Raw genomic sequence first — 27,615 nt, 5'->3', positions numbered from 1 at the left:
CGCCCCACCGTGTGGTCACTGCTGGAAGTGCAGGCAGCTCCTCACTCCCCCTTGACAGTGTCCCTGAGGGCAGAACAGTGTGAATCTACTCAAGGTGGAAACGCAAACTCCGATGCAACCAAACTTCCCACAAGGTCTCCAAAACCACTCAGGAACAGGGAATTGGAAACTGCAGGGCATGACATGAATGGAGATGGAGACTTGACACCTTACACCGAGTTCACTTCCAGTTATCCCTAGACAAAGTTTCCATGAAAACTTGTCACAAATCTAGAAGAGCAATGAGCAGAAACCGGACATGTGCTTTGAGTCTTCACACACAAAACGAAAAGGCAGCTCACAAAACAACCCAGAGAATACAGTGGACTTTGCAAAATCAAAGATATCTACTGTGGGAAAGACCTCATTACAAAAGCAAAAGACAGGTCATACATCGCGAGACGAATGAGTGGAAACACAAAGCTTCTCAAGGATGTGTCTCCAAACAGACAAAGAACACCAACACGACAAGCCTGTGAAAACTAGGGAAAGGTCTGAAGGGACAGCAGACTGAGGAAGACACACACAGAGTATCCCGGATGATGTCCAGCACTGAGGGCCTGGAGAAACAACAGTCTAGTTGCACTCCCTCAGGCCTGTGTGACCCTGGATGAGGCCTCTGTTTCCCGGTGGCTCTGAGAGATGGACAGGGAGGAAGGGGAAGAGAAATCACTTGCATTTCTAATACTCACAGCAAAGTCTTCCAATGAGAAGGGAATTATCACCCCCACTGACAATGCCATTCACTGAAGTGATACCCACGAGTCCATCTAACCCAGAAGGGAAGGAAGGACCTGTCCTGACAAAACGGCGAGAGATGGAAGAAGGAAGATCAAGCCCACACCAACCACTGGAAAGAGAAGCTGTGCTCAGGGCTTGAAAGAATTCCTATTGGGAAAATGATGTCACAGCCCCACAAGGCAATCCACAGCTTCGATGCTATTCCTCCCAAAAGGCCAATGCATTTTCGCACCGAACAAAGAATTGCAAAAGGGGTACGGAAACAGAAAAGAGCCTAAATTGTCAATACAATCCGACGAAAAAGCCCCGATACGGACATCCAAGGTTGTGTGAAAGGAAATTAGACGACCAAACTAGGATCCTCAGGAGAGTATCGGAGAAGGCGATGGCGACCCACTCCAGTACTCTTGCCTGGAAAATGCCATGGACGGAGGAGCCTGGTAGGCTGCAGGCCATGGGGTCGCACAGAGTCAGGCACGACTGAAGTGACTTAGCCGCAGCGGCAGCAGCAGGACAGTATGCTATTGGGAATACAACAACACACACAGATCCAGATCGATGGAATAAAGTTGAGGGTCCAGAAACAAACCCCGGCATCCATGGTCAACTCATCTCTGACACAGAAGGGGAGAATATCCAAATGGGAACAAGAAAGCCTCTTCAATAAATGTCCATGGGAAAACCAGACAGCTACATCTGAAGAACGCTATTGGTTTTGATCTCACACCACCTCAATATCGGGGAAAAACCTCACCCTAAAGACTGATATCATGAGATAGCTAGAAAGAAGCGTAGGTCAAAGGCTCCTTAACATCAGAGTCTCCTTGCCATTTGCTGGGCGGAGGTAGAAATGGGTCTCTTCAAGTAAGGGAAAGAGGAAAACGAAGTACGCCAACGGGTTTCCATCCAATGGAACCTCTTCACAACAGAGAAGCTAAGCATTCAGAAATGCAAAAGATAGGAAACGGAACATGAGAGACTCCTTGCAAGTGGTGTATCTGAGAAGGGGTTCATATGGAAAGAGACGAAGAATGCACAGCACTCAGATTCCAAGAAACACCACCACCACCCTTGACCCTTCCCCCATGACCAACTCCGACCTAAAGCCTTTCTCTCCCTCTAACCTATCCCTAAAACATAACCCTCATCTAATCATATACATGTGCATTCCTAGCATCCATCCATCCACACACGAGAGAGAAAGAGGAAGACACAGACTGAATCGAGAAGGGAAAAGAGAGGGACAGAGCCAGAGAGAGACACGGAACCAGAGAGAGGAAAGGAATCGACGGTCCAGACTTTTCATCAATCTGTCTCGAAGGTAGAAGCAACGACAGCGCCCATCCACCCCAGAAGGGGGAAAAGGACGGAAGGTTTGGAGAGGAAAAGACAAGAACGCAGGGAGCCCTTAGAAGCTCAGCCACCCGCAGAAGCCGAGCTGGGACACTTGAACAGAATCTCAATGGAAACAGAGGACCAGAAAGTTGGCTACTCTTTTCTATAAGAGAGGGAGACCTTCGAGTCTTCCTTTCGGTCCTCCAACTTGGATGCGGGGTCTCAAAACAGTCAGGAGGGGGAGTGCCTTTTCCTGGGTACCACGGCGCATCCAGGCCTCGTTCTGCCCCATTCTGTGCTGTGTCAGCCCTGGATGGAGTCTTTCTTTCTGAAGTCTCAGCGCACAAGCTCCACGTGATATCGGCCCCAGGTGGAAAGGCATGGAGCTGCTCGTAGGCCGACAGAACTAGGAAGCAGATGGGAGAATGACCCCCACTCTGCAGATGGAGAGACTGGGGAAACCCTGAGGGGCATACGCTTGTCCAGGGCCACACCACTTATGAGAAGAAGGAGCCTGGTCTGAGAGCAGCGGGGTCCTCGGAGCTCAGGCCCTGGCTGCACCCAGGCCTCCCCAGGGCTGTGGGCTGGGCAGTGTGGCTGTCACTGTGCCTGCACATGGCCTAAGGGGGGTGGTCGAGCAGTCAGAAACCCAGAGATTCCCTTGGGAAGCTTTGGGGAAGGGACCTCAGCACGAACCCCAGGAAATGATGTCACCTGCCGGCAACAGAACCCAACAGAACCCGCAACCCGGGTATCCAGGCCTCCAGAGCGGAGAGGAGCCCCCAGCCAGATCACTTGCTGCCAGGATGTTCTGCTGTTTGCCCCTGCCCAGAGGCCGGGGCCTCAGGAGAGCTCACAGGCAGTGTGCGTGGGCACCCTGTCAACGTTGGCTCAGGGCACCCCCGAGAGGCCTCTGGCCCTTTGCCCGGAGAAACAGAAAGGTAACACGGGGAGCCCCAGGCCGGGCCAGCCCACCTCTCCCATGCCACCCGGAAACACCGGGTCCTTTGCCTGTGTGTGTGGATGCGGGTTTCTCGGGGTGTGTCTCCCTCAAGGAAGCCCAGGCGGATGTGGGGTCAGAAGCCGACGGGCAAGTTGTGTCCACACCCCAGGGGAGAGCAGGCTGGCTGGGATGGGGAGAGTGCGGGCAGCGCCGGCCGCCCAGGCTGGCCTCACACCCTCAGGTGGGTCTCTTTCCTCCCGGGTGGGGATCTGAGCAGACACACGTCTCTGACCCTTCTGGGAAGAGAAGTTCGAGCAGGCAGAAGCAGCGGCTCCACTGGCCAGGCCCAGCTCGGAAAACTCCCAGCACGGCTGGCTGACGGTCACTGTCGTTGCAGAGCTTCCCACGTGATGAGGCCGAGGACGGGGACACCCCGTCCACCTCCCGGAGGGAGGGGTCGGAGCACCACCCCCCCGCCCCTGAGGCCCAGTGCAGGCTCCAGGTGAGCGTGCCCACGGAGGCATCAGCCCCACCGGGGGCGAAGCGGAGGCGGGGAAGGCCTGCTGCCGAGACACCGCCCAGGATACACCCGGCGGCCCAGTCTGAGGCTGCCACGGAGCTCAGCACACCCGGCTCCGACCCGGAGTCCCGAGAACCCCGGCCTCTGAGGCAGCAGGAGGACCTGGAGCCCAGCACGCCAGAGCACAGAGGTGAGGACGCTGGGGCTGGTGCACGGGAGTGTGTGGGGAGGGGGTGCTGAGCTACACAGGGACGAGTCCCCGAAAGATGCTGCTGGGCCTACAGCAAGCGCTGGCCTCACACCCCCACCCCCATCTTGCACACTTCAGTCCCAAAAGACATCCGACCCTGGGTATTCTTTGGGAATCTCTTGGAAGCTTTCTGTCCCGGGATACGCACATGCCAAGGCTGGCCTGTGGGCAAACTTTGCTTCTCCCCCAGCTCTAGCACTGGCCTCCAACTGGAACCAGGCTCCACTTCCCAGACCTGTCCCTACAGAGGTGGTGGCTCCAGGTGCAGGACCCAGGGATCCACCGAGGGCAGATGGAGAACCGAGACTTGCCCTCGCAGAGACACCAGGCCAGCTGGGTTCTGGCCAGCACACCGGGCAGATCGGATCTCCGTGCCTGCAGGACCCCCAGCCCCAGGCACTGATGTCCCACCCCCTCAGCCAGAACCTCCACCTCCACGTGCACCTGTACCTGCTCGGGCTTTGGCAGGAGAACCCGAGGCAGAGGAGGAGTCACCGCCTCGGCAGGGAGAGCCTGCCCTGGCTCCCGCGCAACACCCAGACGCCGACGATGACTCACCCGCCCCTGCAGGAAGAACGAGCCCCCGCTCTGGACAGAGACCCAGAGCCCTTGCCGGAAACACCACGTCCAGGGGAGCGGTCGGCTCTGCCGCCTCCATCCCTGTCGGCTCACCGTGGACGCCGTCAACTCGGTCTGCCCCCAGGGGACATGGAGTTCCTTTCCCCTGAACTGCTTTGCATTTGGTTTGTTTCCACCTTACTGGTGATGTTTTACTTTTTGTATGGTTTCGTGTATTTTTGTTGGTTAAGTTGGGATTAGTAAACTTTTTCATCATTGTTGCAATTTGGGAACACTGTTGTGTGACTCTGGTGATACTGTGTTACCATCACCACTTTGTGGTTTCAGACCCGTTTGATCTTTATGCCCCACCCCCCAACAAAGCCTGGATTCAAGGCAAGCACGCCCTGTTCATCCCTCCCCCCCGATCCTGAACACAATTTCAACTTTTCTTTCTGCATTCCTTCCTATATTCTTGGTGTCCCCAATCAATGACTCTCAGTGAAATGACTGAAGGAGTTTCTTTCGGACTCTCCACCTACTGTAAGACTCCATTGGAGAGTTCTCATTTTTATGTCATTTGAACTAGCCTTTGATAGCTGACAGGACGGTGTACGTCCTTTCAAGATATCATGTGCCAAACGAAGCCCTTTTGGCAAATGCCATCATTATCTCCAGGCAGGCATTGCTGTTTGAAGGGTGACATCTCAGCCAGAAGGCAGAGGCTGAGCTCCTCTTGTTGCACCAGCTCCCAAAAGAAGCCAAGAAAGGGAGCTGGAACAACAAACCACCCCAACGCCCAGGAAAGCGTTCTTCACGACAGAAGGCTAGAAAATGACCCAACAACCTTGTGGCCCAGAACCCCTCTAGAAAAATCACTGTTCCATAAAAAAGAGAAACACGTGGGAAGTTCCAAGGAGAGGCAATGCCCATGGCCAGTGTACTTTAGAGACGGCCTGACCGCTCCGGGGAAGACACGCACCGACGGAACCCCTTGGGAAACAGCAGTGAGAGTCCTCACCGTCGTAAGGGTTTCCTCTGGGGACAACCTGCCCTGGGCACCACATGGGGGAGCAGACCGGCTTCTCTTCCTCTGCCCCCACACCATTCACTCATGAAGGCAGCTCAGGTGTTCTCATGCCCTGCCTGCCTGCCTGCCTGCCTGCCTGGCTCATCCGTGAGCTGTGACCACCTCCAGGGCAGGACTCCACCTTCTCCTCTCTGTGTACCGTGAATCTGCACACAGTGGGCTTTCAGAACCTTAGGAGACTTGAGCCATTCCCACTCGAGCCAGAACCCTCCCCAGGAAGGAAAACGGCTGTGGAGTCATTTTGGCCCCTGCACTGGTTCCGAAAGCCTGGCGGCTCCTACAGCCTCTACGGTGTGAAGAGGGAGGTCCCTTTTGACAGAGCTTTCCGGCTGTCAGATCTAAGCTGTTGTTTCACTGTCAGCTGTGTCTCTTCCGTTGCAGCCAGGTGGGCCACGCTGCTCCAAAGGGGCTCACAAGCTGAGTGGCAAGGGAGGTATTGAGAGGACAGGGATGGCTACAACGTGCTGCAAACTGAGTGAGGGTCCCCACAATCCTCAGCAAAGGTCTGTGGTGTGCAAGTGGGGAGTAGAGGGCCCCCAAGTTCCAAAGGAAGGGAGGTACTCGGGAGCTAAAGCCCTTGGCTGCTGTGGTAGCAGCTGCAGATGGCAGCTCGTCCACAGTGCACTTCGAATGAGGTCATATGAGCGGGACTCTGGAAATGGCTCCGAAATCAAGAGAAAGGGGTCAGGGTATGTGGGAATCCGGCGGGGGTGGGGGGTGGATGAAGGAAGGTGTCCTTCCTCTCTCCAGTGCAATTTGGTTTGGTGAGTCTCAAAGCTACCAGATGGCACTTCCCAAGTCAGGCCCCCGCAGGAATCAGGGTGGGCTGCGTGCCTCGGCCCCTGCCACAGGGACAAGCCACACCAGTGGCCTCCCTGAGCTCCAATGGCCGGATCTGGGGGTTCTGTCTGGGTGCACACCTCCTTGCTGTGGCCAAGTTCCCCCCTTCTCTGAGCACCAGCTTCATCCTCTCGAATGAGGACATCGATTGCTACCTTGGCACGTTACTCTCTTCATCCTGTGAAGACTCATTAGGCTTATCCTACAATTACTAGCTGGCCCGAAGAGATATCTCCTGAATCCAGATTAAGCTGGAGTCTCCCAGGCTCATCTGGCATGTCTTCCCTGAAGTCTGCCAAAACCCACACCCTTGCATTTCCAGGGACTCCCCTTAGCCAGCTGGGCAGAAAACCCAGCATGGTTCAAACAAGCTGACAGACAAGCGGGAGAGGACTCACGGGCAGACGGCCTCCCTCAGGTCTCGGGTGGAGCTCTGGGACCACAGCAGCAGCGGGCCATCCCAGCGCCTTGGGCTCAGCAGCGCCCTCATTCTCAGGCCGGCGGCTCTGCCCTGAGGGGAGCAGGAAGGTCACCAACTGCCGCAGGCGGACCTCAAGCCCCTCCCACTGCTGGAGCCTGACCTCCCCCGGCCCCACCCCTTCCCCTACCCCAGCAGGACGAGAGCTCGTCTTCCCCTGGCTTCCAACGTGAGGCCCGGCCCTGGGCCCCGATTGGGCACTGCCCCAGTCCGGAGCCAATCACAGTGGCCAGGGAGGTGGAACGCACCGATTGGCCAGGGCCAGGTCATGTGACCATACTCCCCAGGAAACTCAAATATTACCAAGATTCCCTAACAAACCAATGAACAAAATTATCCAGTAAAGGCAAACCGTACATTTTAATGAGGCCAATGTCACAGAAAAAAAAAAAAAATCCTTCACAATGAACTGCTCAAGGAAGCTACTAAATAAGCTTTCAGAAAAGTGAAGTCGTTTTTTTTTTTTTTTTTTAATAGGGTGACGGAGAGCTATACCTTTCCCATCTATGTGAATTTAGGTTTAAACTAGATTTCCCTCGGCTATTATATAAGACAAAAAACCCCACATCACCCCCTTTCACTCCCCCCACCCCCAAAAAGTGTTTTAGTCTATTGAATTTTTGTGTCCTCAGTTGTGTCTGATTCACGGCAACTCACGAACTCCACACAGCCAGGCTCTTCCGTCCATGGAATTCAGGGCAATTTTTTCTGTCACAGCAAATGCCCACCCTGGGTGATCCAAAGGCAAGGGCTCAGAGGCTCCTGAGAGACTAACTCCTTTCAGCTGAGCACAGAGCTGGCTCCTCACTGGGATGCCTGTGGCCTGGGGCTCCCAGAGGGGAGAGCAGCACTCGCCCCACCGTGTGGTCACTGCTGGAAGTGCAGGCAGCTCCTCACTCCCCCTTGACAGTGTCCCTGAGGGCAGAACAGTGTGAATCTACTCAAGGTGGAAACGCAAACTCCGATGCAACCAAACTTCCCACAAGGTCTCCAAAACCACTCAGGAACAGGGAATTGGAAACTGCAGGGCATGACATGAATGGAGATGGAGACTTGACACCTTACACCGAGTTCACTTCCAGTTATCCCTAGACAAAGTTTCCATGAAAACTTGTCACAAATCTAGAAGAGCAATGAGCAGAAACCGGACATGTGCTTTGAGTCTTCACACACAAAACGAAAAGGCAGCTCACAAAACAACCCAGAGAATACAGTGGACTTTGCAAAATCAAAGATATCTACTGTGGGAAAGACCTCATTACAAAAGCAAAAGACAGGTCATACATCGCGAGACGAATGAGTGGAAACACAAAGCTTCTCAAGGATGTGTCTCCAAACAGACAAAGAACACCAACACGACAAGCCTGTGAAAACTAGGGAAAGGTCTGAAGGGACAGCAGACTGAGGAAGACACACACAGAGTATCCCGGATGATGTCCAGCACTGAGGGCCTGGAGAAACAACAGTCTAGTTGCACTCCCTCAGGCCTGTGTGACCCTGGATGAGGCCTCTGTTTCCCGGTGGCTCTGAGAGATGGACAGGGAGGAAGGGGAAGAGAAATCACTTGCATTTCTAATACTCACAGCAAAGTCTTCCAATGAGAAGGGAATTATCACCCCCACTGACAATGCCATTCACTGAAGTGATACCCACGAGTCCATCTAACCCAGAAGGGAAGGAAGGACCTGTCCTGACAAAACGGCGAGAGATGGAAGAAGGAAGATCAAGCCCACACCAACCACTGGAAAGAGAAGCTGTGCTCAGGGCTTGAAAGAATTCCTATTGGGAAAATGATGTCACAGCCCCACAAGGCAATCCACAGCTTCGATGCTATTCCTCCCAAAAGGCCAATGCATTTTCGCACCGAACAAAGAATTGCAAAAGGGGTACGGAAACAGAAAAGAGCCTAAATTGTCAATACAATCCGACGAAAAAGCCCCGATACGGACATCCAAGGTTGTGTGAAAGGAAATTAGACGACCAAACTAGGATCCTCAGGAGAGTATCGGAGAAGGCGATGGCGACCCACTCCAGTACTCTTGCCTGGAAAATGCCATGGACGGAGGAGCCTGGTAGGCTGCAGGCCATGGGGTCGCACAGAGTCAGGCACGACTGAAGTGACTTAGCCGCAGCGGCAGCAGCAGGACAGTATGCTATTGGGAATACAACAACACACACAGATCCAGATCGATGGAATAAAGTTGAGGGTCCAGAAACAAACCCCGGCATCCATGGTCAACTCATCTCTGACACAGAAGGGGAGAATATCCAAATGGGAACAAGAAAGCCTCTTCAATAAATGTCCATGGGAAAACCAGACAGCTACATCTGAAGAACGCTATTGGTTTTGATCTCACACCACCTCAATATCGGGGAAAAACCTCACCCTAAAGACTGATATCATGAGATAGCTAGAAAGAAGCGTAGGTCAAAGGCTCCTTAACATCAGAGTTTCCTTGCCATTTGCTGGGCGGAGGTAGAAATGGGTCTCTTCAAGTAAGGGAAAGAGGAAAACGAAGTACGCCAACGGGTTTCCATCCAATGGAACCTCTTCACAACAGAGAAGCTAAGCATTCAGAAATGCAAAAGATAGGAAACGGAACATGAGAGACTCCTTGCAAGTGGTGTATCTGAGAAGGGGTTCATATGGAAAGAGACGAAGAATGCACAGCACTCAGATTCCAAGAAACACCACCACCACCCTTGACCCTTCCCCCATGACCAACTCCGACCTAAAGCCTTTCTCTCCCTCTAACCTATCCCTAAAACATAACCCTCATCTAATCATATACATGTGCATTCCTAGCATCCATCCATCCACACACGAGAGAGAAAGAGGAAGACACAGACTGAATCGAGAAGGGAAAAGAGAGGGACAGAGCCAGAGAGAGACACGGAACCAGAGAGAGGAAAGGAATCGACGGTCCAGACTTTTCATCAATCTGTCTCGAAGGTAGAAGCAACGACAGCGCCCATCCACCCCAGAAGGGGGAAAAGGACGGAAGGTTTGGAGAGGAAAAGACAAGAACGCAGGGAGCCCTTAGAAGCTCAGCCACCCGCAGAAGCCGAGCTGGGACACTTGAACAGAATCTCAATGGAAACAGAGGACCAGAAAGTTGGCTACTCTTTTCTATAAGAGAGGGAGACCTTCGAGTCTTCCTTTCGGTCCTCCAACTTGGATGCGGGGTCTCAAAACAGTCAGGAGGGGGAGTGCCTTTTCCTGGGTACCACGGCGCATCCAGGCCTCGTTCTGCCCCATTCTGTGCTGTGTCAGCCCTGGATGGAGTCTTTCTTTCTGAAGTCTCAGCGCACAAGCTCCACGTGATATCGGCCCCAGGTGGAAAGGCATGGAGCTGCTCGTAGGCCGACAGAACTAGGAAGCAGATGGGAGAATGACCCCCACTCTGCAGATGGAGAGACTGGGGAAACCCTGAGGGGCATACGCTTGTCCAGGGCCACACCACTTATGAGAAGAAGGAGCCTGGTCTGAGAGCAGCGGGGTCCTCGGAGCTCAGGCCCTGGCTGCACCCAGGCCTCCCCAGGGCTGTGGGCTGGGCAGTGTGGCTGTCACTGTGCCTGCACATGGCCTAAGGGGGGTGGTCGAGCAGTCAGAAACCCAGAGATTCCCTTGGGAAGCTTTGGGGAAGGGACCTCAGCACGAACCCCAGGAAATGATGTCACCTGCCGGCAACAGAACCCAACAGAACCCGCAACCCGGGTATCCAGGCCTCCAGAGCGGAGAGGAGCCCCCAGCCAGATCACTTGCTGCCAGGATGTTCTGCTGTTTGCCCCTGCCCAGAGGCCGGGGCCTCAGGAGAGCTCACAGGCAGTGTGCGTGGGCACCCTGTCAACGTTGGCTCAGGGCACCCCCGAGAGGCCTCTGGCCCTTTGCCCGGAGAAACAGAAAGGTAACACGGGGAGCCCCAGGCCGGGCCAGCCCACCTCTCCCATGCCACCCGGAAACACCGGGTCCTTTGCCTGTGTGTGTGGATGCGGGTTTCTCGGGGTGTGTCTCCCTCAAGGAAGCCCAGGCGGATGTGGGGTCAGAAGCCGACGGGCAAGTTGTGTCCACACCCCAGGGGAGAGCAGGCTGGCTGGGATGGGGAGAGTGCGGGCAGCGCCGGCCGCCCAGGCTGGCCTCACACCCTCAGGTGGGTCTCTTTCCTCCCGGGTGGGGATCTGAGCAGACACACGTCTCTGACCCTTCTGGGAAGAGAAGTTCGAGCAGGCAGAAGCAGCGGCTCCACTGGCCAGGCCCAGCTCGGAAAACTCCCAGCACGGCTGGCTGACGGTCACTGTCGTTGCAGAGCTTCCCACGTGATGAGGCCGAGGACGGGGACACCCCGTCCACCTCCCGGAGGGAGGGGTCGGAGCACCACCCCCCCGCCCCTGAGGCCCAGTGCAGGCTCCAGGTGAGCGTGCCCACGGAGGCATCAGCCCCACCGGGGGCGAAGCGGAGGCGGGGAAGGCCTGCTGCCGAGACACCGCCCAGGATACACCCGGCGGCCCAGTCTGAGGCTGCCACGGAGCTCAGCACACCCGGCTCCGACCCGGAGTCCCGAGAACCCCGGCCTCTGAGGCAGCAGGAGGACCTGGAGCCCAGCACGCCAGAGCACAGAGGTGAGGACGCTGGGGCTGGTGCACGGGAGTGTGTGGGGAGGGGGTGCTGAGCTACACAGGGACGAGTCCCCGAAAGATGCTGCTGGGCCTACAGCAAGCGCTGGCCTCACACCCCCACCCCCATCTTGCACACTTCAGTCCCAAAAGACATCCGACCCTGGGTATTCTTTGGGAATCTCTTGGAAGCTTTCTGTCCCGGGATACGCACATGCCAAGGCTGGCCTGTGGGCAAACTTTGCTTCTCCCCCAGCTCTAGCACTGGCCTCCAACTGGAACCAGGCTCCACTTCCCAGACCTGTCCCTACAGAGGTGGTGGCTCCAGGTGCAGGACCCAGGGATCCACCGAGGGCAGATGGAGAACCGAGACTTGCCCTCGCAGAGACACCAGGCCAGCTGGGTTCTGGCCAGCACACCGGGCAGATCGGATCTCCGTGCCTGCAGGACCCCCAGCCCCAGGCACTGATGTCCCACCCCCTCAGCCAGAACCTCCACCTCCACGTGCACCTGTACCTGCTCGGGCTTTGGCAGGAGAACCCGAGGCAGAGGAGGAGTCACCGCCTCGGCAGGGAGAGCCTGCCCTGGCTCCCGCGCAACACCCAGACGCCGACGATGACTCACCCGCCCCTGCAGGAAGAACGAGCCCCCGCTCTGGACAGAGACCCAGAGCCCTTGCCGGAAACACCACGTCCAGGGGAGCGGTCGGCTCTGCCGCCTCCATCCCTGTCGGCTCACCGTGGACGCCGTCAACTCGGTCTGCCCCCAGGGGACATGGAGTTCCTTTCCCCTGAACTGCTTTGCATTTGGTTTGTTTCCACCTTACTGGTGATGTTTTACTTTTTGTATGGTTTCGTGTATTTTTGTTGGTTAAGTTGGGATTAGTAAACTTTTTCATCATTGTTGCAATTTGGGAACACTGTTGTGTGACTCTGGTGATACTGTGTTACCATCACCACTTTGTGGTTTCAGACCCGTTTGATCTTTATGCCCCACCCCCCAACAAAGCCTGGATTCAAGGCAAGCACGCCCTGTTCATCCCTCCCCCCGATCCTGAACACAATTTCAACTTTTCTTTCTGCATTCCTTCCTATATTCTTGGTGTCCCCAATCAATGACTCTCAGTGAAATGACTGAAGGAGTTTCTTTCGGACTCTCCACCTACTGTAAGACTCCATTGGAGAGTTCTCATTTTTATGTCATTTGAACTAGCCTTTGATAGCTGACAGGACGGTGTACGTCCTTTCAAGATATCATGTGCCAAACGAAGCCCTGTTGGCAAATGCCATCATTATCTCCAGGCAGGCATTGCTGTTTGAAGGGTGACATCTCAGCCAGAAGGCAGAGGCTGAGCTCCTCTTGTTGCACCAGCTCCCAAAAGAAGCCAAGAAAGGGAGCTGGAACAACAAACCACCCCAACGCCCAGGAAAGCGTTCTTCACGACAGAAGGCTAGAAAATGACCCAACAACCTTGTGGCCCAGAACCCCTCTAGAAAAATCACTGTTCCATAAAAAAGAGAAACACGTGGGAAGTTCCAAGGAGAGGCAATGCCCATGGCCAGTGTACTTTAGAGACGGCCTGACCGCTCCGGGGAAGACACGCACCGACGGAACCCCTTGGGAAACAGCAGTGAGAGTCCTCACCGTCGTAAGGGTTTCCTCTGGGGACAACCTGCCCTGGGCACCACATGGGGGAGCAGACCGGCTTCTCTTCCTCTGCCCCCACACCATTCACTCATGAAGGCAGCTCAGGTGTTCTCATGCCCTGCCTGCCTGCCTGCCTGCCTGCCTGGCTCATCCGTGAGCTGTGACCACCTCCAGGGCAGGACTCCACCTTCTCCTCTCTGTGTACCGTGAATCTGCACACAGTGGGCTTTCAGAACCTTAGGAGACTTGAGCCATTCCCACTCGAGCCAGAACCCTCCCCAGGAAGGAAAACGGCTGTGGAGTCATTTTGGCCCCTGCACTGGTTCCGAAAGCCTGGCGGCTCCTACAGCCTCTACGGTGTGAAGAGGGAGGTCCCTTTTGACAGAGCTTTCCGGCTGTCAGATCTAAGCTGTTGTTTCACTGTCAGCTGTGTCTCTTCCGTTGCAGCCAGGTGGGCCACGCTGCTCCAAAGGGGCTCACAAGCTGAGTGGCAAGGGAGGTATTGAGAGGACAGGGATGGCTACAACGTGCTGCAAACTGAGTGAGGGTCCCCACAATCCTCAGCAAAGGTCTGTGGTGTGCAAGTGGGGAGTAGAGGGCCCCCAAGTTCCAAAGGAAGGGAGGTACTCGGGAGCTAAAGCCCTTGGCTGCTGTGGTAGCAGCTGCAGATGGCAGCTCGTCCACAGTGCACTTCGAATGAGGTCATATGAGCGGGACTCTGGAAATGGCTCCGAAATCAAGAGAAAGGGGTCAGGGTATGTGGGAATCCGGCGGGGGTGGGGGGTGGATGAAGGAAGGTGTCCTTCCTCTCTCCAGTGCAATTTGGTTTGGTGAGTCTCAAAGCTACCAGATGGCACTTCCCAAGTCAGGCCCCCGCAGGAATCAGGGTGGGCTGCGTGCCTCGGCCCCTGCCACAGGGACAAGCCACACCAGTGGCCTCCCTGAGCTCCAATGGCCGGATCTGGGGGTTCTGTCTGGGTGCACACCTCCTTGCTGTGGCCAAGTTCCCCCCTTCTCTGAGCACCAGCTTCATCCTCTCGAATGAGGACATCGATTGCTACCTTGGCACGTTACTCTCTTCATCCTGTGAAGACTCATTAGGCTTATCCTACAATTACTAGCTGGCCCGAAGAGATATCTCCTGAATCCAGATTAAGCTGGAGTCTCCCAGGCTCATCTGGCATGTCTTCCCTGAAGTCTGCCAAAACCCACACCCTTGCATTTCCAGGGACTCCCCTTAGCCAGCTGGGCAGAAAACCCAGCATGGTTCAAACAAGCTGACAGACAAGCGGGAGAGGACTCACGGGCAGACGGCCTCCCTCAGGTCTCGGGTGGAGCTCTGGGACCACAGCAGCAGCGGGCCATCCCAGCGCCTTGGGCTCAGCAGCGCCCTCATTCTCAGGCCGGCGGCTCTGCCCTGAGGGGAGCAGGAAGGTCACCAACTGCCGCAGGCGGACCTCAAGCCCCTCCCACTGCTGGAGCCTGACCTCCCCCGGCCCCACCCCTTCCCCTACCCCAGCAGGACGAGAGCTCGTCTTCCCCTGGCTTCCAACGTGAGGCCCGGCCCTGGGCCCCGATTGGGCACTGCCCCAGTCCGGAGCCAATCACAGTGGCCAGGGAGGTGGAACGCACCGATTGGCCAGGGCCAGGTCATGTGACCATACTCCCCAGGAAACTCAAATATTACCAAGATTCCCTAACAAACCAATGAACAAAATTATCCAGTAAAGGCAAACCGTACATTTTAATGAGGCCAATGTCACAGAAAAAAAAAAAAATCCTTCACAATGAACTGCTCAAGGAAGCTACTAAATAAGCTTTCAGAAAAGTGAAGTCGTTTTTTTTTTTTTTTTTTTAATAGGGTGACGGAGAGCTATACCTTTCCCATCTATGTGAATTTAGGTTTAAACTAGATTTCCCTCGGCTATTATATAAGACAAAAAACCCCACATCACCCCCTTTCACTCCCCCCACCCCCAAAAAGTGTTTTAGTCTATTGAATTTTTGTGTCCTCAGTTGTGTCTGATTCACGGCAACTCACGAACTCCACACAGCCAGGCTCTTCCGTCCATGGAATTCAGGGCAATTTTTTCTGTCACAGCAAATGCCCACCCTGGGTGATCCAAAGGCAAGGGCTCAGAGGCTCCTGAGAGACTAACTCCTTTCAGCTGAGCACAGAGCTGGCTCCTCACTGGGATGCCTGTGGCCTGGGGCTCCCAGAGGGGAGAGCAGCACTCGCCCCACCGTGTGGTCACTGCTGGAAGTGCAGGCAGCTCCTCACTCCCCCTTGACAGTGTCCCTGAGGGCAGAACAGTGTGAATCTACTCAAGGTGGAAACGCAAACTCCGATGCAACCAAACTTCCCACAAGGTCTCCAAAACCACTCAGGAACAGGGAATTGGAAACTGCAGGGCATGACATGAATGGAGATGGAGACTTGACACCTTACACCGAGTTCACTTCCAGTTATCCCTAGACAAAGTTTCCATGAAAACTTGTCACAAATCTAGAAGAGCAATGAGCAGAAACCGGACATGTGCTTTGAGTCTTCACACACAAAACGAAAAGGCAGCTCACAAAACAACCCAGAGAATACAGTGGACTTTGCAAAATCAAAGATATCTACTGTGGGAAAGACCTCATTACAAAAGCAAAAGACAGGTCATACATCGCGAGACGAATGAGTGGAAACACAAAGCTTCTCAAGGATGTGTCTCCAAACAGACAAAGAACACCAACACGACAAGCCTGTGAAAACTAGGGAAAGGTCTGAAGGGACAGCAGACTGAGGAAGACACACACAGAGTATCCCGGATGATGTCCAGCACTGAGGGCCTGGAGAAACAACAGTCTAGTTGCACTCCCTCAGGCCTGTGTGACCCTGGATGAGGCCTCTGTTTCCCGGTGGCTCTGAGAGATGGACAGGGAGGAAGGGGAAGAGAAATCACTTGCATTTCTAATACTCACAGCAAAGTCTTCCAATGAGAAGGGAATTATCACCCCCACTGACAATGCCATTCACTGAAGTGATACCCACGAGTCCATCTAACCCAGAAGGGAAGGAAGGACCTGTCCTGACAAAACGGCGAGAGATGGAAGAAGGAAGATCAAGCCCACACCAACCACTGGAAAGAGAAGCTGTGCTCAGGGCTTGAAAGAATTCCTATTGGGAAAATGATGTCACAGCCCCACAAGGCAATCCACAGCTTCGATGCTATTCCTCCCAAAAGGCCAATGCATTTTCGCACCGAACAAAGAATTGCAAAAGGGGTACGGAAACAGAAAAGAGCCTAAATTGTCAATACAATCCGACGAAAAAGCCCCGATACGGACATCCAAGGTTGTGTGAAAGGAAATTAGACGACCAAACTAGGATCCTCAGGAGAGTATCGGAGAAGGCGATGGCGACCCACTCCAGTACTCTTGCCTGGAAAATGCCATGGACGGAGGAGCCTGGTAGGCTGCAGGCCATGGGGTCGCACAGAGTCAGGCACGACTGAAGTGACTTAGCCGCAGCGGCAGCAGCAGGACAGTATGCTATTGGGAATACAACAACACACACAGATCCAGATCGATGGAATAAAGTTGAGGGTCCAGAAACAAACCCCGGCATCCATGGTCAACTCATCTCTGACACAGAAGGGGAGAATATCCAAATGGGAACAAGAAAGCCTCTTCAATAAATGTCCATGGGAAAACCAGACAGCTACATCTGAAGAACGCTATTGGTTTTGATCTCACACCACCTCAATATCGGGGAAAAACCTCACCCTAAAGACTGATATCATGAGATAGCTAGAAAGAAGCGTAGGTCAAAGGCTCCTTAACATCAGAGTCTCCTTGCCATTTGCTGGGCGGAGGTAGAAATGGGTCTCTTCAAGTAAGGGAAAGAGGAAAACGAAGTACGCCAACGGGTTTCCATCCAATGGAACCTCTTCACAACAGAGAAGCTAAGCATTCAGAAATGCAAAAGATAGGAAACGGAACATGAGAGACTCCTTGCAAGTGGTGTATCTGAGAAGGGGTTCATATGGAAAGAGACGAAGAATGCACAGCACTCAGATTCCAAGAAACACCACCACCACCCTTGACCCTTCCCCCATGACCAACTCCGACCTAAAGCCTTTCTCTCCCTCTAACCTATCCCTAAAACATAACCCTCATCTAATCATATACATGTGCATTCCTAGCATCCATCCATCCACACACGAGAGAGAAAGAGGAAGACACAGACTGAATCGAGAAGGGAAAAGAGAGGGACAGAGCCAGAGAGAGACACGGAACCAGAGAGAGGAAAGGAATCGACGGTCCAGACTTTTCATCAATCTGTCTCGAAGGTAGAAGCAACGACAGCGCCCATCCACCCCAGAAGGGGGAAAAGGACGGAAGGTTTGGAGAGGAAAAGACAAGAACGCAGGGAGCCCTTAGAAGCTCAGCCACCCGCAGAAGCCGAGCTGGGACACTTGAACAGAATCTCAATGGAAACAGAGGACCAGAAAGTTGGCTACTCTTTTCTATAAGAGAGGGAGACCTTCGAGTCTTCCTTTCGGTCCTCCAACTTGGATGCGGGGTCTCAAAACAGTCAGGAGGGGGAGTGCCTTTTCCTGGGTACCACGGCGCATCCAGGCCTCGTTCTGCCCCATTCTGTGCTGTGTCAGCCCTGGATGGAGTCTTTCTTTCTGAAGTCTCAGCGCACAAGCTCCACGTGATATCGGCCCCAGGTGGAAAGGCATGGAGCTGCTCGTAGGCCGACAGAACTAGGAAGCAGATGGGAGAATGACCCCCACTCTGCAGATGGAGAGACTGGGGAAACCCTGAGGGGCATACGCTTGTCCAGGGCCACACCACTTATGAGAAGAAGGAGCCTGGTCTGAGAGCAGCGGGGTCCTCGGAGCTCAGGCCCTGGCTGCACCCAGGCCTCCCCAGGGCTGTGGGCTGGGCAGTGTGGCTGTCACTGTGCCTGCACATGGCCTAAGGGGGGTGGTCGAGCAGTCAGAATCCCAGAGATTCCCTTGGGAAGCTTTGGGGAAGGGACCTCAGCACGAACCCCAGGAAATGATGTCACCTGCCGGCAACAGAACCCAACAGAACCCGCAACCCGGGTATCCAGGCCTCCAGAGCGGAGAGGAGCCCCCAGCCAGATCACTTGCTGCCAGGATGTTCTGCTGTTTGCCCCTGCCCAGAGGCCGGGGCCTCAGGAGAGCTCACAGGCAGTGTGCGTGGGCACCCTGTCAACGTTGGCTCAGGGCACCCCCGAGAGGCCTCTGGCCCTTTGCCCGGAGAAACAGAAAGGTAACACGGGGAGCCCCAGGCCGGGCCAGGCCACCTCTCCCATGCCACCCGGAAACACCGGGTCCTTTGCCTGTGTGTGTGGATGCGGGTTTCTCGGGGTGTGTCTCCCTCAAGGAAGCCCAGGCGGATGTGGGGTCAGAAGCCGACGGGCAAGTTGTGTCCACACCCCAGGGGAGAGCAGGCTGGCTGGGATGGGGAGAGTGCGGGCAGCGCCGGCCGCCCAGGCTGGCCTCACACCCTCAGGTGGGTCTCTTTCCTCCCGGGTGGGGATCTGAGCAGACACACGTCTCTGACCCTTCTGGGAAGAGAAGTTCGAGCAGGCAGAAGCAGCGGCTCCACTGGCCAGGCCCAGCTCGGAAAAGTCCCAGCACGGCTGGCTGACGGTCACTGTCGTTGCAGAGCTTCCCACGTGATGAGGCCGAGGACGGGGACACCCCGTCCACCTCCCGGAGGGAGGGGTCGGAGCACCACCCCCCCGCCCCTGAGGCCCAGTGCAGGCTCCAGGTGAGCGTGCCCACGGAGGCATCAGCCCCACCGGGGGCGAAGCGGAGGCGGGGAAGGCCTGCTGCCGAGACACCGCCCAGGATACACCCGGCGGCCCAGTCTGAGGCTGCCACGGAGCTCAGCACACCCGGCTCCGACCCGGAGTCCCGAGAACCCCGGCCTCTGAGGCAGCAGGAGGACCTGGAGCCCAGCACGCCAGAGCACAGAGGTGAGGACGCTGGGGCTGGTGCACGGGAGTGTGTGGGGAGGGGGTGCTGAGCTACACAGGGACGAGTCCCCGAAAGATGCTGCTGGGCCTACAGCAAGCGCTGGCCTCACACCCCCACCCCCATCTTGCACACTTCAGTCCCAAAAGACATCCGACCCTGGGTATTCTTTGGGAATCTCTTGGAAGCTTTCTGTCCCGGGATACGCACATGCCAAGGCTGGCCTGTGGGCAAACTTTGCTTCTCCCCCAGCTCTAGCACTGGCCTCCAACTGGAACCAGGCTCCACTTCCCAGACCTGTCCCTACAGAGGTGGTGGCTCCAGGTGCAGGACCCAGGGATCCACCGAGGGCAGATGGAGAACCGAGACTTGCCCTCGCAGAGACACCAGGCCAGCTGGGTTCTGGCCAGCACACCGGGCAGATCGGATCTCCGTGCCTGCAGGACCCCCAGCCCCAGGCACTGATGTCCCACCCCCTCAGCCAGAACCTCCACCTCCACGTGCACCTGTACCTGCTCGGGCTTTGGCAGGAGAACCCGAGGCAGAGGAGGAGTCACCGCCTCGGCAGGGAGAGCCTGCCCTGGCTCCCGCGCAACACCCAGACGCCGACGATGACTCACCCGCCCCTGCAGGAAGAACGAGCCCCCGCTCTGGACAGAGACCCAGAGCCCTTGCCGGAAACACCACGTCCAGGGGAGCGGTCGGCTCTGCCGCCTCCATCCCTGTCGGCTCACCGTGGACGCCGTCAACTCGGTCTGCCCCCAGGGGACATGGAGTTCCTTTCCCCTGAACTGCTTTGCATTTGGTTTGTTTCCACCTTACTGGTGATGTTTTACTTTTTGTATGGTTTCGTGTATTTTTGTTGGTTAAGTTGGGATTAGTAAACTTTTTCATCATTGTTGCAATTTGGGAACACTGTTGTGTGACTCTGGTGATACTGTGTTACCATCACCACTTTGTGGTTTCAGACCCGTTTGATCTTTATGCCCCACCCCCCAACAAAGCCTGGATTCAAGGCAAGCACGCCCTGTTCATCCCTCCCCCCGATCCTGAACACAATTTCAACTTTTCTTTCTGCATTCCTTCCTATATTCTTGGTGTCCCCAATCAATGACTCTCAGTGAAATGACTGAAGGAGTTTCTTTCGGACTCTCCACCTACTGTAAGACTCCATTGGAGAGTTCTCATTTTTATGTCATTTGAACTAGCCTTTGATAGCTGACAGGACGGTGTACGTCCTTTCAAGATATCATGTGCCAAACGAAGCCCTGTTGGCAAATGCCATCATTATCTCCAGGCAGGCATTGCTGTTTGAAGGGTGACATCTCAGCCAGAAGGCAGAGGCTGAGCTCCTCTTGTTGCACCAGCTCCCAAAAGAAGCCAAGAAAGGGAGCTGGAACAACAAACCACCCCAACGCCCAGGAAAGCGTTCTTCACGACAGAAGGCTAGAAAATGACCCAACAACCTTGTGGCCCAGAACCCCTCTAGAAAAATCACTGTTCCATAAAAAAGAGAAACACGTGGGAAGTTCCAAGGAGAGGCAATGCCCATGGCCAGTGTACTTTAGAGACGGCCTGACCGCTCCGGGGAAGACACGCACCGACGGAACCCCTTGGGAAACAGCAGTGAGAGTCCTCACCGTCGTAAGGGTTTCCTCTGGGGACAACCTGCCCTGGGCACCACATGGGGGAGCAGACCGGCTTCTCTTCCTCTGCCCCCACACCATTCACTCATGAAGGCAGCTCAGGTGTTCTCATGCCCTGCCTGCCTGCCTGCCTGCCTGCCTGGCTCATCCGTGAGCTGTGACCACCTCCAGGGCAGGACTCCACCTTCTCCTCTCTGTGTACCGTGAATCTGCACACAGTGGGCTTTCAGAACCTTAGGAGACTTGAGCCATTCCCACTCGAGCCAGAACCCTCCCCAGGAAGGAAAACGGCTGTGGAGTCATTTTGGCCCCTGCACTGGTTCCGAAAGCCTGGCGGCTCCTACAGCCTCTACGGTGTGAAGAGGGAGGTCCCTTTTGACAGAGCTTTCCGGCTGTCAGATCTAAGCTGTTGTTTCACTGTCAGCTGTGTCTCTTCCGTTGCAGCCAGGTGGGCCACGCTGCTCCAAAGGGGCTCACAAGCTGAGTGGCAAGGGAGGTATTGAGAGGACAGGGATGGCTACAACGTGCTGCAAACTGAGTGAGGGTCCCCACAATCCTCAGCAAAGGTCTGTGGTGTGCAAGTGGGGAGTAGAGGGCCCCCAAGTTCCAAAGGAAGGGAGGTACTCGGGAGCTAAAGCCCTTGGCTGCTGTGGTAGCAGCTGCAGATGGCAGCTCGTCCACAGTGCACTTCGAATGAGGTCATATGAGCGGGACTCTGGAAATGGCTCCGAAATCAAGAGAAAGGGGTCAGGGTATGTGGGAATCCGGCGGGGGTGGGGGGTGGATGAAGGAAGGTGTCCTTCCTCTCTCCAGTGCAATTTGGTTTGGTGAGTCTCAAAGCTACCAGATGGCACTTCCCAAGTCAGGCCCCTGCAGGAATCAGGGTGGGCTGCGTGCCTCGGCCCCTGCCACAGGGACAAGCCACACCAGTGGCCTCCCTGAGCTCCAATGGCCGGATCTGGGGGTTCTGTCTGGGTGCACACCTCCTTGCTGTGGCCAAGTTCCCCCCTTCTCTGAGCACCAGCTTCATCCTCTCGAATGAGGACATCGATTGCTACCTTGGCACGTTACTCTCTTCATCCTGTGAAGACTCATTAGGCTTATCCTACAATTACTAGCTGGCCCGAAGAGATATCTCCTGAATCCAGATTAAGCTGGAGTCTCCCAGGCTCATCTGGCATGTCTTCCCTGAAGTCTGCCAAAACCCACACCCTTGCATTTCCAGGGACTCCCCTTAGCCAGCTGGGCAGAAAACCCAGCATGGTTCAAACAAGCTGACAGACAAGCGGGAGAGGACTCACGGGCAGACGGCCTCCCTCAGGTCTCGGGTGGAGCTCTGGGACCACAGCAGCAGCGGGCCATCCCAGCGCCTTGGGCTCAGCAGCGCCCTCATTCTCAGGCCGGCGGCTCTGCCCTGAGGGGAGCAGGAAGGTCACCAACTGCCGCAGGCGGACCTCAAGCCCCTCCCACTGCTGGAGCCTGACCTCCCCCGGCCCCACCCCTTCCCCTACCCCAGCAGGACGAGAGCTCGTCTTCCCCTGGCTTCCAACGTGAGGCCCGGCCCTGGGCCCCGATTGGGCACTGCCCCAGTCCGGAGCCAATCACAGTGGCCAGGGAGGTGGAACGCACCGATTGGCCAGGGCCAGGTCATGTGACCATACTCCCCAGGAAACTCAAATATTACCAAGATTCCCTAACAAACCAATGAACAAAATTATCCAGTAAAGGCAAACCGTACATTTTAATGAGGCCAATGTCACAGAAAAAAAAAAAAAAATCCTTCACAATGAACTGCTCAAGGAAGCTACTAAATAAGCTTTCAGAAAAGTGAAGTCGTTTTTTTTTTTTTTTTTTTAATAGGGTGACGGAGAGCTATACCTTTCCCATCTATGTGAATTTAGGTTTAAACTAGATTTCCCTCGGCTATTATATAAGACAAAAAACCCCACATCACCCCCTTTCACTCCCCCCACCCCCAAAAAGTGTTTTAGTCTATTGAATTTTTGTGTCCTCAGTTGTGTCTGATTCACGGCAACTCACGAACTCCACACAGCCAGGCTCTTCCGTCCATGGAATTCAGGGCAATTTTTTCTGTCACAGCAAATGCCCACCCTGGGTGATCCAAAGGCAAGGGCTCAGAGGCTCCTGAGAGACTAACTCCTTTCAGCTGAGCACAGAGCTGGCTCCTCACTGGGATGCCTGTGGCCTGGGGCTCCCAGAGGGGAGAGCAGCACTCGCCCCACCGTGTGGTCACTGCTGGAAGTGCAGGCAGCTCCTCACTCCCCCTTGACAGTGTCCCTGAGGGCAGAACAGTGTGAATCTACTCAAGGTGGAAACGCAAACTCCGATGCAACCAAACTTCCCACAAGGTCTCCAAAACCACTCAGGAACAGGGAATTGGAAACTGCAGGGCATGACATGAATGGAGATGGAGACTTGACACCTTACACCGAGTTCACTTCCAGTTATCCCTAGACAAAGTTTCCATGAAAACTTGTCACAAATCTAGAAGAGCAATGAGCAGAAACCGGACATGTGCTTTGAGTCTTCACACACAAAACGAAAAGGCAGCTCACAAAACAACCCAGAGAATACAGTGGACTTTGCAAAATCAAAGATATCTACTGTGGGAAAGACCTCATTACAAAAGCAAAAGACAGGTCATACATCGCGAGACGAATGAGTGGAAACACAAAGCTTCTCAAGGATGTGTCTCCAAACAGACAAAGAACACCAACACGACAAGCCTGTGAAAACTAGGGAAAGGTCTGAAGGGACAGCAGACTGAGGAAGACACACACAGAGTATCCCGGATGATGTCCAGCACTGAGGGCCTGGAGAAACAACAGTCTAGTTGCACTCCCTCAGGCCTGTGTGACCCTGGATGAGGCCTCTGTTTCCCGGTGGCTCTGAGAGATGGACAGGGAGGAAGGGGAAGAGAAATCACTTGCATTTCTAATACTCACAGCAAAGTCTTCCAATGAGAAGGGAATTATCACCCCCACTGACAATGCCATTCACTGAAGTGATACCCACGAGTCCATCTAACCCAGAAGGGAAGGAAGGACCTGTCCTGACAAAACGGCGAGAGATGGAAGAAGGAAGATCAAGCCCACACCAACCACTGGAAAGAGAAGCTGTGCTCAGGGCTTGAAAGAATTCCTATTGGGAAAATGATGTCACAGCCCCACAAGGCAATCCACAGCTTCGATGCTATTCCTCCCAAAAGGCCAATGCATTTTCGCACCGAACAAAGAATTGCAAAAGGGGTACGGAAACAGAAAAGAGCCTAAATTGTCAATACAATCCGACGAAAAAGCCCCGATACGGACATCCAAGGTTGTGTGAAAGGAAATTAGACGACCAAACTAGGATCCTCAGGAGAGTATCGGAGAAGGCGATGGCGACCCACTCCAGTACTCTTGCCTGGAAAATGCCATGGACGGAGGAGCCTGGTAGGCTGCAGGCCATGGGGTCGCACAGAGTCAGGCACGACTGAAGTGACTTAGCCGCAGCGGCAGCAGCAGGACAGTATGCTATTGGGAATACAACAACACACACAGATCCAGATCGATGGAATAAAGTTGAGGGTCCAGAAACAAACCCCGGCATCCATGGTCAACTCATCTCTGACACAGAAGGGGAGAATATCCAAATGGGAACAAGAAAGCCTCTTCAATAAATGTCCATGGGAAAACCAGACAGCTACATCTGAAGAACGCTATTGGTTTTGATCTCACACCACCTCAATATCGGGGAAAAACCTCACCCTAAAGACTGATATCATGAGATAGCTAGAAAGAAGCGTAGGTCAAAGGCTCCTTAACATCAGAGTCTCCTTGCCATTTGCTGGGCGGAGGTAGAAATGGGTCTCTTCAAGTAAGGGAAAGAGGAAAACGAAGTACGCCAACGGGTTTCCATCCAATGGAACCTCTTCACAACAGAGAAGCTAAGCATTCAGAAATGCAAAAGATAGGAAACGGAACATGAGAGACTCCTTGCAAGTGGTGTATCTGAGAAGGGGTTCATATGGAAAGAGACGAAGAATGCACAGCACTCAGATTCCAAGAAACACCACCACCACCCTTGACCCTTCCCCCATGACCAACTCCGACCTAAAGCCTTTCTCTCCCTCTAACCTATCCCTAAAACATAACCCTCATCTAATCATATACATGTGCATTCCTAGCATCCATCCATCCACACACGAGAGAGAAAGAGGAAGACACAGACTGAATCGAGAAGGGAAAAGAGAGGGACAGAGCCAGAGAGAGACACGGAACCAGAGAGAGGAAAGGAATCGACGGTCCAGACTTTTCATCAATCTGTCTCGAAGGTAGAAGCAACGACAGCGCCCATCCACCCCAGAAGGGGGAAAAGGACGGAAGGTTTGGAGAGGAAAAGACAAGAACGCAGGGAGCCCTTAGAAGCTCAGCCACCCGCAGAAGCCGAGCTGGGACACTTGAACAGAATCTCAATGGAAACAGAGGACCAGAAAGTTGGCTACTCTTTTCTATAAGAGAGGGAGACCTTCGAGTCTTCCTTTCGGTCCTCCAACTTGGATGCGGGGTCTCAAAACAGTCAGGAGGGGGAGTGCCTTTTCCTGGGTACCACGGCGCATCCAGGCCTCGTTCTGCCCCATTCTGTGCTGTGTCAGCCCTGGATGGAGTCTTTCTTTCTGAAGTCTCAGCGCACAAGCTCCACGTGATATCGGCCCCAGGTGGAAAGGCATGGAGCTGCTCGTAGGCCGACAGAACTAGGAAGCAGATGGGAGAATGACCCCCACTCTGCAGATGGAGAGACTGGGGAAACCCTGAGGGGCATACGCTTGTCCAGGGCCACACCACTTATGAGAAGAAGGAGCCTGGTCTGAGAGCAGCGGGGTCCTCGGAGCTCAGGCCCTGGCTGCACCCAGGCCTCCCCAGGGCTGTGGGCTGGGCAGTGTGGCTGTCACTGTGCCTGCACATGGCCTAAGGGGGGTGGTCGAGCAGTCAGAAACCCAGAGATTCCCTTGGGAAGCTTTGGGGAAGGGACCTCAGCACGAACCCCAGGAAATGATGTCACCTGCCGGCAACAGAACCCAACAGAACCCGCAACCCGGGTATCCAGGCCTCCAGAGCGGAGAGGAGCCCCCAGCCAGATCACTTGCTGCCAGGATGTTCTGCTGTTTGCCCCTGCCCAGAGGCCGGGGCCTCAGGAGAGCTCACAGGCAGTGTGCGTGGGCACCCTGTCAACGTTGGCTCAGGGCACCCCCGAGAGGCCTCTGGCCCTTTGCCCGGAGAAACAGAAAGGTAACACGGGGAGCCCCAGGCCGGGCCAGCCCACCTCTCCCATGCCACCCGGAAACACCGGGTCCTTTGCCTGTGTGTGTGGATGCGGGTTTCTCGGGGTGTGTCTCCCTCAAGGAAGCCCAGGCGGATGTGGGGTCAGAAGCCGACGGGCAAGTTGTGTCCACACCCCAGGGGAGAGCAGGCTGGCTGGGATGGGGAGAGTGCGGGCAGCGCCGGCCGCCCAGGCTGGCCTCACACCCTCAGGTGGGTCTCTTTCCTCCCGGGTGGGGATCTGAGCAGACACACGTCTCTGACCCTTCTGGGAAGAGAAGTTCGAGCAGGCAGAAGCAGCGGCTCCACTGGCCAGGCCCAGCTCGGAAAAGTCCCAGCACGGCTGGCTGACGGTCACTGTCGTTGCAGAGCTTCCCACGTGATGAGGCCGAGGACGGGGACACCCCGTCCACCTCCCGGAGGGAGGGGTCGGAGCACCACCCCCCCGCCCCTGAGGCCCAGTGCAGGCTCCAGGTGAGCGTGCCCACGGAGGCATCAGCCCCACCGGGGGCGAAGCGGAGGCGGGGAAGGCCTGCTGCCGAGACACCGCCCAGGATACACCCGGCGGCCCAGTCTGAGGCTGCCACGGAGCTCAGCACACCCGGCTCCGACCCGGAGTCCCGAGAACCCCGGCCTCTGAGGCAGCAGGAGGACCTGGAGCCCAGCACGCCAGAGCACAGAGGTGAGGACGCTGGGGCTGGTGCACGGGAGTGTGTGGGGAGGGGGTGCTGAGCTACACAGGGACGAGTCCCCGAAAGATGCTGCTGGGCCTACAGCAAGCGCTGGCCTCACACCCCCACCCCCATCTTGCACACTTCAGTCCCAAAAGACATCCGACCCTGGGTATTCTTTGGGAATCTCTTGGAAGCTTTCTGTCCCGGGATACGCACATGCCAAGGCTGGCCTGTGGGCAAACTTTGCTTCTCCCCCAGCTCTAGCACTGGCCTCCAACTGGAACCAGGCTCCACTTCCCAGACCTGTCCCTACAGAGGTGGTGGCTCCAGGTGCAGGACCCAGGGATCCACCGAGGGCAGATGGAGAACCGAGACTTGCCCTCGCAGAGACACCAGGCCAGCTGGGTTCTGGCCAGCACACCGGGCAGATCGGATCTCCGTGCCTGCAGGACCCCCAGCCCCAGGCACTGATGTCCCACCCCCTCAGCCAGAACCTCCACCTCCACGTGCACCTGTACCTGCTCGGGCTTTGGCAGGAGAACCCGAGGCAGAGGAGGAGTCACCGCCTCGGCAGGGAGAGCCTGCCCTGGCTCCCGCGCAACACCCAGACGCCGACGATGACTCACCCGCCCCTGCAGGAAGAACGAGCCCCCGCTCTGGACAGAGACCCAGAGCCCTTGCCGGAAACACCACGTCCAGGGGAGCGGTCGGCTCTGCCGCCTCCATCCCTGTCGGCTCACCGTGGACGCCGTCAACTCGGTCTGCCCCCAGGGGACATGGAGTTCCTTTCCCCTGAACTGCTTTGCATTTGGTTTGTTTCCACCTTACTGGTGATGTTTTACTTTTTGTATGGTTTCGTGTATTTTTGTTGGTTAAGTTGGGATTAGTAAACTTTTTCATCATTGTTGCAATTTGGG

The 27,615-nt window shown here is 55.3% G+C and overlaps 4 protein-coding genes across 4 annotated transcripts; all 4 read left to right on the top strand.

The window, feature by feature from the left end:
• Positions 1-35: 35 nt before the first annotated feature.
• On the top strand, positions 36-4,769 carry LOC145529870 (uncharacterized). The gene is made up of 3 exons (XM_081550634.1): positions 36-3,056; positions 3,456-3,768; positions 4,019-4,769. Exons 1-3 carry the CDS (start codon positions 2,820-2,822, stop codon positions 4,645-4,647), a joined length of 1,179 nt encoding a protein of 392 aa, XP_081406760.1. The 5' UTR covers positions 36-2,819; the 3' UTR covers positions 4,648-4,769.
• A 2,578-nt stretch (positions 4,770-7,347) lies between these two features.
• Positions 7,348-12,415, top strand: LOC145529885 (uncharacterized). The gene is made up of 3 exons (XM_081550647.1): positions 7,348-10,702; positions 11,102-11,414; positions 11,665-12,415. The coding sequence occupies exons 1-3, from the start codon at positions 10,466-10,468 to the stop codon at positions 12,291-12,293; spliced, it is 1,179 nt and encodes a 392-aa protein (XP_081406773.1). The 5' UTR covers positions 7,348-10,465; the 3' UTR covers positions 12,294-12,415.
• Positions 12,416-18,138: 5,723 nt separating this feature from the next.
• Positions 18,139-19,962, top strand: LOC145529967 (uncharacterized). The gene is made up of 3 exons (XM_081550743.1): positions 18,139-18,347; positions 18,747-19,059; positions 19,310-19,962. The coding sequence occupies exons 1-3, from the start codon at positions 18,213-18,215 to the stop codon at positions 19,936-19,938; spliced, it is 1,077 nt and encodes a 358-aa protein (XP_081406869.1). The 5' UTR covers positions 18,139-18,212; the 3' UTR covers positions 19,939-19,962.
• A 2,583-nt stretch (positions 19,963-22,545) lies between these two features.
• On the top strand, positions 22,546-27,615 carry LOC145529856 (uncharacterized). The gene is made up of 3 exons (XM_081550619.1): positions 22,546-25,994; positions 26,394-26,706; positions 26,957-27,615. The coding sequence occupies exons 1-3, from the start codon at positions 25,758-25,760 to the stop codon at positions 27,583-27,585; spliced, it is 1,179 nt and encodes a 392-aa protein (XP_081406745.1). The 5' UTR covers positions 22,546-25,757; the 3' UTR covers positions 27,586-27,615.

This window comes from Giraffa tippelskirchi, chromosome 12, assembly GCF_054371585.1.
Source record: "Giraffa tippelskirchi isolate mGirTip1 chromosome 12, T2T-mGirTip1v1.2.pri, whole genome shotgun sequence".
In the NCBI taxonomy this organism is placed as follows: Eukaryota; Metazoa; Chordata; class Mammalia; order Artiodactyla; family Giraffidae; genus Giraffa; species Giraffa tippelskirchi.
This window is presented reverse-complemented; position numbering and strand designations above follow the sequence as displayed.

What these genes read in the sequence shown, in the direction of transcription:
- LOC145529870 (XM_081550634.1), top strand. Translation starts at nt 2,820, where the DNA reads ATGATGTCACCTGCCGGCAACAGAACCCAACAGAACCCGCAACCCGGG. An exon ending in TTGCCCGGAGAAACAGAAAG is followed by an intron (nt 3,057 to 3,455) that starts GTAACACGGGGA and finishes CTGTCGTTGCAG; the next exon opens with AGCTTCCCACGTGATGAGGC. An exon ending in CAGCACGCCAGAGCACAGAG is followed by an intron (nt 3,769 to 4,018) that starts GTGAGGACGCTG and finishes CTTCTCCCCCAG; the next exon opens with CTCTAGCACTGGCCTCCAAC.
- LOC145529885 (XM_081550647.1), top strand. Translation starts at nt 10,466, where the DNA reads ATGATGTCACCTGCCGGCAACAGAACCCAACAGAACCCGCAACCCGGG. An exon ending in TTGCCCGGAGAAACAGAAAG is followed by an intron (nt 10,703 to 11,101) that starts GTAACACGGGGA and finishes CTGTCGTTGCAG; the next exon opens with AGCTTCCCACGTGATGAGGC. An exon ending in CAGCACGCCAGAGCACAGAG is followed by an intron (nt 11,415 to 11,664) that starts GTGAGGACGCTG and finishes CTTCTCCCCCAG; the next exon opens with CTCTAGCACTGGCCTCCAAC.
- LOC145529856 (XM_081550619.1), top strand. Translation starts at nt 25,758, where the DNA reads ATGATGTCACCTGCCGGCAACAGAACCCAACAGAACCCGCAACCCGGG. An exon ending in TTGCCCGGAGAAACAGAAAG is followed by an intron (nt 25,995 to 26,393) that starts GTAACACGGGGA and finishes CTGTCGTTGCAG; the next exon opens with AGCTTCCCACGTGATGAGGC. An exon ending in CAGCACGCCAGAGCACAGAG is followed by an intron (nt 26,707 to 26,956) that starts GTGAGGACGCTG and finishes CTTCTCCCCCAG; the next exon opens with CTCTAGCACTGGCCTCCAAC.
- LOC145529967 (XM_081550743.1), top strand. Translation starts at nt 18,213, where the DNA reads ATGTTCTGCTGTTTGCCCCTGCCCAGAGGCCGGGGCCTCAGGAGAGCT. An exon ending in TTGCCCGGAGAAACAGAAAG is followed by an intron (nt 18,348 to 18,746) that starts GTAACACGGGGA and finishes CTGTCGTTGCAG; the next exon opens with AGCTTCCCACGTGATGAGGC. An exon ending in CAGCACGCCAGAGCACAGAG is followed by an intron (nt 19,060 to 19,309) that starts GTGAGGACGCTG and finishes CTTCTCCCCCAG; the next exon opens with CTCTAGCACTGGCCTCCAAC.